Genomic DNA, 10,245 nt, shown 5'->3' on the forward strand with positions numbered 1-10,245 from the left:
TAAAAAGTAGCGCAAATTATAGGATTTATACTAGTAATGTAAACCTAAAAATTGTGTTCTTTCACCAACTCTACATATAAAAACCAGTACATTACAGGAAAAGAACATGTTAGAGAATATTTCTAACAAAAAATTATTCACTTTGGACATTAGGCCGAATTTTGATAAACATGGTCTTAGTCAGAGAAAGAACAAAAATAGTTCCGGCTTCTGGTTGTCAAGTGGGTGTGTCCCCATACCAAACCAGGTTATACAAAAATAACCTGCGTTCCTCAATTGGAATTTTACCAATCAGAGACAAGGATACAATAAGAATTAAATTATTACATGCTATTCATAAATATATTTTGCACCATTACGAAGATCCTGTGGAATTGTAGCCCTCTGCCGAAAACGTCAAAATAAAAAAAATCGGAGAGGTCTACATCATTGCAGCTAGCTCTTGACCAAATTTGAATACAATGTATATACATGTATTAAATGCTTTAATATCTCATAACTTCTATAATCAATACAAAATAGAGAGTTGGCCAAACACGGACTCCTGGATATACCAGAGGTGGATCAAATGGATAATTCTTCATTATTTTTATTTTAGGTTATAGGTTTTCATTTTAGCCTGTGGATTTTATACCCACTAGGCTAAATTTAGCCTGTGGTAGAAAAAAAATAATTTGAACTCAGGTGAGCGATGTGGCCCATGGGCCTCTTGTTCATAGAATGCCTTAGTATCGATATCTTTATTAAGATCTTACATACAGATTGGGGGATATGTGCCTTTATATAAATATCCCTATACATTTCTATGCAAAATCTTGAATCGTACTATGACTGCAACCTGGCTATAAGGATCCTTGTATTTTCGTCATGGACCGATGTAGCTCTTGAAAAGAATACTCTGAAATCAAGTTACTAGATGAAAGGTGAAGATAACAAACAGTTATCAATTTCATAACTCCCATAAGGAATACAAAATAAAAAGTTTGACATATACGGACCCATGGACAAACCAGAGGTGGGATCAGGTGCCTTGGAGAAGTGAGGATCCCATGTCGACTGATCACACCCGCCGTGGGTCATATGTCTTGATCAGGTAAACGGAGTATATAGTCTGAGTCCCCTTTTTTCGTCCCGTTCTCGCCTTTGTGTCATTGCGTAAACAAACATGACTACACACGACATAAGGCTACCTTAATATTGAATCTACATAGAGTGCAATTTTGTATTTTTAAGAATATCTTACGATAACAATCTTATAAAGGCATGTGTAAAACACTTGTTTATGATCTCTGTTTTGGGCTGATTCCTGAGACAGTGGTTCGGGCAAACTTAAATATGCGTTTCATCAGAAACCTTATTTGTATATGTCTTTTCTGTTTCTTTAGTTGTTAAGAAGATGTTTAAGCACATTATTTCATTGTATCATTTCACACAAAATCATTTGTGCCAAGTTCAGGTGAAATTGATTGGATTTATGGTTCGGGAAAAGTATTTTGAAATAATGAAAAGTTTGTATTAACTACGACAATAATAAACGGGTTATCTGACGACGGATAAATTTTGTTCAGAAAAGATACCTTGGCCTTTGGATTCGGATTTGCTAAAAAGTAGATGACCTACCCATATCACTTAATTTGTCTCTATCTTTTGACCAGTCAATTGCAAACTCTCCATCTGTCGGATTCCGGGAGGTGATTTCAACCAGAGCTGCATCAATGCTAACTTGTGTGTCCTGTCCGTAGCGAAAAACGGCTTTCCTGACTACACCAATTGATTCTGTTGAATCAATACTTTTGTCGGATATTTCTATACAGTTATTCTGGATATAGGTTTGAACATTTCCTCGCTGAAGAATATCATGAGAGCAGACGACATGTGCACATGTAATGAAACCTGTCGTGTTGGATTCAGGTAGATCTACAAATCCTCCAAGTGTTCCGAATGCGAATAGAGTTCTCAGAGGCCCTATCTTCTGCCCTAGCTGTAAGCCAGCTGGATTACTTGCAAAGGAGCACGTTCCTTCCCGAACATCAACTGGATATCCTGCTATCGTTTCCGGAAAAATCGGTTCTCCAAAAGGGACGATTCCCTTGACTTTACAATAAACTACGACACATGGAGTTACAGTTATTAGGTGCTTAGAGCCGCTGAATCCCCTTGATTTGATACCAGAGATAGTAAGTAATGTTATATTCGAGTGCTTAGCTAGTAAATCATCGGTAGCGATGTCCGATAATTTAATGGTTAGATAATGTCTGGTTTCGTGTTGTAAAAGTGTCACGGCCTCTGATGAGAATTTATTCTTTTCGCGATACACAACTGTAAGACCACAGAACTCCAGTACTTTAGATGTTTGTGGTATGGGATCATATGTGGTTACTACAAGTGTATCGAATGGATTATTTGTGACATCACACCTTGAGCTATATCCCACCCACATTTCGCAAATATGCAATGATTGTTCATACCTCCTGGAGAACAGTTTCGTTACTTCATCCACTAGGCATTGTTTTAGTTCGTCGCTACAGTCAGAAAGAAAGCTGGCGAGCCATTCTTCAGAACCTCTTGATAAGAACCTGACTCCGATTCGCACCAACCACAACGAGTCAGTATTGCATCCGATTTCCATTATGACCTTTTCAAACTCCATACCCATTTTTTGCTTATCATTGACGTATGCATCAAGCAAATGACTAGAGGGAAGGCGGTATTCTGCTAAATTTTCAAAACTTATATCATGGCAGTAAGGTAGTATTTGTAGGTTTTTATATTCCCTTTCTTTCAGCCGCTTTATCTCCAGGTTTGCTTTTGGTCTTGCTTCTGGTCCTTTCCGAGTATATTTTCTTCTCTTTCCAAACTGTACATTTGTCTCATTAGTGCCACTTACGCCAGGAAAGGCCGGGATAAATCCTCCAATATTGTCTACTGTAGACGCGTCAGATTCTGTAACCGACTCTGTTCCCTCTTCCATACTATTTGAAGTAAAGGTGCGAAATGATTGTTTTGTTAGTGGCAGAGACTCAGTTTGTTTAATAATTGTCTTCCTGTTCATTGTTGAATCCTCAAACTGTGGCGACTTTTGAGATAATTTGGGTGAATACGAAATACATTCCTCCCCTCCCGATATAGATTCTTCTAGCTCGTTATCTTCATTGATATCCCTGGTGTCTTTTTTGACCAACCGTTTAAATAACTGAAACATCGAAGGAGACGTCCATATTTTACGCAATGACCGACGCATCCGAGAAGTCTTACTTGGTTTCTCTGATTGTGGAGATTGTGTTTTGTTTTCCGTTTCATCCAAATCATAAAATCCACTATCGGTACAGGGGCGATTACTAGTAGCCATTGTGACTCTGTAGTGTCAATACCTTTACGCTTACGTTTTAATCACACAGAGCCGTCTGTCACATCAATTTATCACAGAAAGCATCATCTTGTACCAGCACGAACTGAGACACGAAATAAAATTCGACTGTGGACACTGCAGCAGAAACTCTGGTGACTCAACCACACGATTTACCTAAAATAAAAGATTACAAAGTCTACAAGATATGTTTCAAGATGTGTGTGGACATTCAATGATTCCATTATGTATCTCTGTCTCTATATTACTGCCTATCCATCCATTGATATACCATGCTGATACACGTATTGTTTGCAGTAACATTTGACCATTGTAACTTTGTTATTGTTTGTATATTTCTGTAGAAACTTGGGGTGAAAAAAATTAAAAATGATAAAACAACGAACAGGAAGAACTTTCGGATTTCCTTATCGTCCTCTGAAAATGTGTTTCAAAGTTACGTATGTGTTACACGTTTACAACTCAGAAAAGGGACCCCCGTGGGGATCCGGGTTAGAATAGGTCCTCAGAACCCCTTGTTTGTCGTAAGAGGCGACTAAATGAGACCGCAAAAACCTAGGTCCCGTGTCACAGCAGGTGTGGCACAATAAAGATCATTCCCTGCTCAATGGCCATAAGCTGTGAGCACAGGCCTAAATTTTGCAGCCCTTCAACGGCAGTGGTGACGTCTCCATATGAGTGAAATATTCTCGAGAGGGACGTTAAACAACATTCTATCAATCAATCAGAAAAGGGATATACTGTTTGGAATACTTTACCAGGACGGTCTGGATTAAGTTGAGGGTAACATTTAAAATCGATACTAGATTTTACAGACTACAAAAAAATAATACTTTTGTTACCTTATAATGTTTACTGTACTTCATGGGATTCCAACAGCGCTTTAATGGGAATGTCTTGATCAATGGTGGAGAAGAACTTGCAAGTTGTCTACGCTACTGATGATCATTTGAGATAGAATGATAAATGATAAGATATAAAGGTTATAACTTTGCATTTCATTTAAATGAAACCCTAAATAAAACTATGGAAAACATAGTGAAAACGAAAGTTTAGTCATAGTTACTTCAAAAGAAAGTATCGAATTAAAGAAAATTAAACTGTATATTTAAAAAAAAAATAACTATAGCTGTCTCTGGATTTATTTTAATATGAATAGTGTACAAATTTTTTTTATATATCATGAATGGTGATCAATGAAAGATGAAGGTAATGAACAGTGATTAATCTCGTAACTCCCATAAGAATACAAATTAAAGAGTTGGGCAAACACAGACCCCTGGACATATCAGAGGTGGGGTCAGGTGCCTAGGAGAAGTACGCATCCCCTCTCGATCGGGCACACCCGTCATGAACCCCGTGTCTTGATCAGGTAACCAGGGCAATCAGTAGTAAAAAAAAAAGTGTGTCGAGAACGACCTAACAATCGGTATGGAACACAGCATTTGATCCAAAGACAGGCTGTATTGCCAAACTAAATCGTTATAACGACCATAGAATTTGGAAAATGCTGACTTCAATCGCGACTGTTGAAATCCCTGTACCATCAACTTGTTTGTTAATAGCATGTCTCACCTTAAAAGATTATCATATGCAGGAACATAAACACCATTTACAGGTGATGGTGGAATATTGCTACATAAATATGGGAAAAAAAAGTTGATGATGGAGAAGCTGAATCCTCCCACTAAATTTGTTGTTAACATCTATGTTCAGTAGAATGTTTAAATATGAAGTGGATGTAGTAAACTCTGTGGTGTTTTTGTTAATTTCAAGTTATATATTGAATCATATCACGCAGTCGCTAACGTCTATTCGCATATATGCAAAATCCGGATGCCTTGGGTTTCATGTACTGGGGATAGTCTTGATCAATGTGTTTACTCATGTTTGCAATAACCAGGCCTTTATAAAATGTGTATTATTGCACAATGCCAAATAGACCATTTATTTCTAACATACACTATGTATATTTGTTGCATGCTTGGATGAATTATTTACAATAGTGTGGGTTGTGCGAAATAAAAAATCCCCGGAGACAATGGTATCAACAATACCTGTGATTTGTCCAGTTTCGTAGAGACCAGGTTATCGTGGTTAAAATCTGTTTTAATATAAACTAGCTTTTATTTAGAATTCATAGTGTGGGGAAGTGGATTACGGGAAGAGACACTTAATAAGGAATTTCACTCCGACGATATAAAATAAGTATTGTTTAATCACTTCCCTTCTTCTACTAAAAACTTAAGTAATATCATAATGATCGTTCTAAATCAGCTTAGTATGCCTCAAGGTTGTTGTTAGTCTCTATTAAATGACAATACTTCGCAATGATACCACACAGAAGGGTTTTAAGGTAGCTCACTGCACTAAAGCTTATACTTTTTATGACACTACGTCACAAAATGGTGATTTAAATGTCTTGTGAAATTAGTTGTATCGATCGATTTATTTGTCTACATTCCTAGCTCAGTCTTTTTTTCATATGGATTGAAATATTATTGTTTTTTAAAATCATATTTTTATCCAAATTTGCATATTTTCTGCCTTTTTGACATATACGTTTGCTATAGATCATCATATCTTTTATGATCAAATCAATTCGTACTAATTTGAGAAACTCTTTCTGACTGGCACATAGTCCGTCAAAGACGCAGCAAAATCTGGCCGACCTGTGACTCTAACAGGAAAGGCAAATGTCTCAAAAGTCAGGGAAATAATTGAAAGTGATGGCAGATACACGATTTGTGATATTGCCAAAGCTGTTGGCATATCACTATCACGGATGCATTTCATTTTGAATCGTATTTTGAAAGTACGAAAGATTTCTGTCAGGTGGATACCGCATATATTGACAAAAGACCAAAAACAGGTACGAGTGCAAACCGCTAAGAAATTGCTCAAACTGTTTCCCAAATTCAATCAAAGACAATTTGCAAACATTGTTACTAGTGACGAAACATGGGTTCACTATTTCGAACCAGTAAAAAAAATGGAAGCAAAATATGGCTAACTAAATACGTTAGAAAGCATGTAGTTACCAACAAAATCATAACCACAGAGAAGGTTCTTTATTGCATATTCTTTTCATGTGGTGGTATAGCTGTACAAATTCCGGTGCCGAAGGCAAAGGTGTTACCGGTCGGTATTACTGAGATGTTATACTAAAAAAGCTCAAGAAATATTATCTTAAACGACGCCCCGTGTCAGGATTTAGCTATGTTTGTCGACTTCACAGTAATGCTCCATCACAAATATCTGAGCTTGTGAACAATTTTTGAAGTCGGAGAAGGTTACTGTCTTGCCACACCCATCATACTCGTCAGATCTAGCCTTAAGCGACGTTTTCCTTTTTCCATAGCTCAAAAAGTTCTTATCTGGTCGTCATTACAAGTCCCGATAAGCCCTTGGCTCAGCTATCAGTCAGTGTCTCAGAGTCGGAGGTCTACCTAAATCAATGTACCATGACACATGGATTCAGAGATTGAAATTCTGTATTTCAAACCGCGGGGTATACTTTGAAGAGATGTAACGTCCATTTCACTATTTGAATCGAATGCTTTTAAGATATCGTACAATACACATTACATATCGAACATCCCTCGTATGATCTTAATAGAAACACTAATGGACGTGACCTGCAATCACATTACAGCGTATCTGAATAGTTCTTTCACATGGACACTTATGACAGGTTTGAACATCATCTTGATTTGTACAAGTTGGGGTATAGTATTAGTGAATCTAACTACTTAACTTTTATCCCCAACAATCACGTACAGCTGTACGCAAGGCAAAATGTATGTTATATATAGATCCATGTAAGTGCAGTGTACGCATGTAAAATATGGCGTGCAGACTGAAATAACTTCCTTCCCTATTTGAACACTTGTATTTTGTTTTTGTATTCAATTTCCTTTTTCTCCAACCAATTAGGTTTACCTATAGGAAGTTTATTTTCATTCAAGGCCCTTTGTTTCCCTATTGTAGTAGATATTGTGTGGTATTTTAGGCCTAAAATTACATATACATATGTATTTTACAGCGGCCAATGTTTCTTTATTTCATACCGTATATGTAGTAGTCCTTAAAAGGAATGTATTAATCATTATGAAAAAAATATATGTTACAACACCTTTATGTCTCTTGTTATCAGATATTGAACTTAGTAGAATTGCAAAGTTGATATATTTTCACACATTGTATTACAGATACTAATATTGAGCATAATATAAACCATTATTGTGGAGCGACTCACATAAAAATAAAGGGTTAAAACAAGAGAAAGCGAGTATATGTGGTATAAATCGTCTTTGGATAATGGTGTTTTAAGAATTGTTAATTTACAAAGGTAAATGACGTTCAATAACTGTCCTTATTTAATCAGAAAACATTATTTTGAATTAACTTACCGTATAGAATTTCCAGATTTGAAACGACCAAGTACGTATTCTAGCTACTTCGATTGTTTGTGGAAAATAAAATTAAACCGGATATTTACTTCCCCGTGAACATATGATGTATACGTATGTATGAAACGTTGAGTATCTTAAAATTAGATATTTACATAATCAAAAAAGTTTTTAATACTCAACAGAATATACATTAAGTACCATATATAAACATAATCTTAACTGGGATACGTAATCATCAAATCGTGTCCGGATCATTTCTTGTACACTGTAAGGCCTGACTCCATCAAAGCTCGTGTGCTGAGATATCTTGGGGTATGCAAACATAGACATGCATGATGCACATGTAGCTCTAGACGGGCACATCAGGTAAATGTGCCTTAACAGTGCGCTTTCCCTAGATATATCACAAAAATTATTTAATTTTGAGATAATTGTGTTGTATTGTGTATCGAATGTAGGTTTCTTTCTCAATAATTGCTTTTCAACATGATTTATATAATGGTGGTATCAAAGAAATATATCAAAAGAATTTAACCTTGATAGTGAATTTTGATACGAAAATTTCATGGATATACATTTTCTCTCATTACAACAGTTTTAAAGTCTTTTCAGTTTTATTAAACATTTCTGAACTTTTAGTTTACATTTGTCTGCGATGTTCGGACGGCCTTGTATATATCTACCTTTCCATTCCTCAGTGAGATTTTATGGAACCACAGACTCCGTGTCCTCGACGATATTGTCTAGTTGAAAGCTAATGAAGTTTCAAACATCTTTAGACATGTCAAAAATGTACTTCACAATAATCTTAGGGTAAATTTACGGAATAGAAAGCGTTTGAGAGGACATTGCAGGCAAAAAGAATTCTACAGCCTTTGCAAGAGAACCGCGCGGGCTTCGTAATATGTCCGTGGGGTACTTTTGGAGATTGCACGGTGAATGTAATATAATTGCACGCTATTCGAACAATCATCAGACAGCAACCATACGGACCCCCCCCCCCCCCCCTTACTCTTCGCGAGAATCCGGGCTAGTGACACGTTCACGGAAATATTACAAATATTTTCCTATCGCTTCACTGATTATATGTGACATATCGAGTCCTGTTTTATACTTCCATTGCACTACATGGACTAGCTTCAGCATGTACATCCAGGAAATAGTTTAAGTCTACCATACACAGCGAACACTTCGTTATACCTTCTACAGCTACGCGCTCGTACTAACCTGTATGGCGAAAGACGGTTCGATGTTTCTTTATTAATTCTGTGGAACTGCTTTCCGCTGGATCTTCGCGTCCACGGTTCATTAGACTTAAAAAAAAAAACAACTTAAAACACATCGTTTCAAACTTGCACTTAATCTGTAATTTGGTATTTATGTAAACAATTATTTTTACAACCCATAGAAGACTGAAAACATGTATTTTTAAATTATGTAGTTTTGCCTTCTCATAATTACTATGTTAACCTCAGTCCTTGTATCATTTTATGCCCTTTTGTGTGTTTATAGTTCTCTGTTTAAGTTCGTTTTAATTTTTTTTTTTACAGGTAAAGCGCTTTGAGGTAATTGTTTTGATTACATAAAGCGCTAAATCCGCCACGGATTCCTACGATGACTTAGTTATTAGAAGCGAAGATATGGGGCAGAGATATAACCCTATTTACTTTATATTGATAATTTGTTGTACAGGCATCACGGCCAGGAGTGAGGCTGGCTTCGAGGCTCGAAAGTTATGTTCATGTCAGGGCACCGATTCGAGTCTTTATTATAACCCTACAACAGAAATCTCTCAAGTGAACAAAAACATGTTTGTCAGTTCGTTCTCCTACAAACCCTGGAGGTAAAAAAAACGCAACCTACCAACACTTCGTTAAAATCTGTCAGTGTAATGATACAGCCGCAACCACGACTCGAATCCTAACCATGCTGCAAGTAACAATGAACGTACTGTTGATTCCTTCTAAAACTCGCAAAACACTAGTTCAAAAGTTGAATGTTTACTTCATTTATTTATATTCCGTCAATTGTCTCAGATCTACTGAATTTCTGTTGAAATCTGTGTCTAAAAATTGCGATTGTAGCTTCAAGTAGAGCAACAACACAGTTTCTCCATTACTGATCGACTAAAAAACATCATCGTGGATGTAGATTACTCCGTTCTTCTTCTCTTTAATTGAGTTGACTTGATGCCCTAAATTACCTTCATTTTACACCTGTTCGTCTTTTCTACTCCTTCTGGTTTAGATATTCATATTTTATATTCTCTTAGATATTGTTCTTAATTATTTATTAGAAAAATCTCTTCCGAACTATTTCTTGTATTGTCGGATTGTTAAATCGGTCATCTGCAACATAAGTATGGAAGCTCGACAATAAAACAAATAAAAATATAGATATAAGAAATAAGATGATGTTTGAGTGTCATTGGGATATGACACATGAAGTCGGTACGGGATTATT

The 10,245-nt window shown here is 36.3% G+C and overlaps 1 protein-coding gene across 1 annotated transcript; it reads right to left on the minus strand.

The window, feature by feature from the left end:
- Positions 1–474: 474 nt before the first annotated feature.
- On the minus strand, positions 475–7,851 carry LOC125662320 (uncharacterized). The gene is made up of 3 exons (XM_048894491.2): positions 7,780–7,851; positions 4,210–4,305; positions 475–3,523 (listed from the first exon to the last, which is right to left on the minus strand). The coding sequence occupies exon 3, from the start codon at positions 3,347–3,349 to the stop codon at positions 1,601–1,603; it is 1,749 nt and encodes a 582-aa protein (XP_048750448.2). The 5' UTR covers positions 3,350–3,523; positions 4,210–4,305; positions 7,780–7,851; the 3' UTR covers positions 475–1,600.
- Between the last annotated feature and the right edge of the window lie 2,394 nt (positions 7,852–10,245).

This window comes from Ostrea edulis, chromosome 8 (assembly GCF_947568905.1).
Source record: "Ostrea edulis chromosome 8, xbOstEdul1.1, whole genome shotgun sequence".
NCBI lineage: Eukaryota > Metazoa > Mollusca > Bivalvia > Ostreida > Ostreidae > Ostrea > Ostrea edulis.

Excerpts from the sequence above, each read along its gene's own strand:
- LOC125662320 (XM_048894491.2), bottom strand. The coding sequence starts at position 3,349 with ATGGCTACTAGTAATCGCCCCTGTACCGATAGTGGATTTTATGATTTG.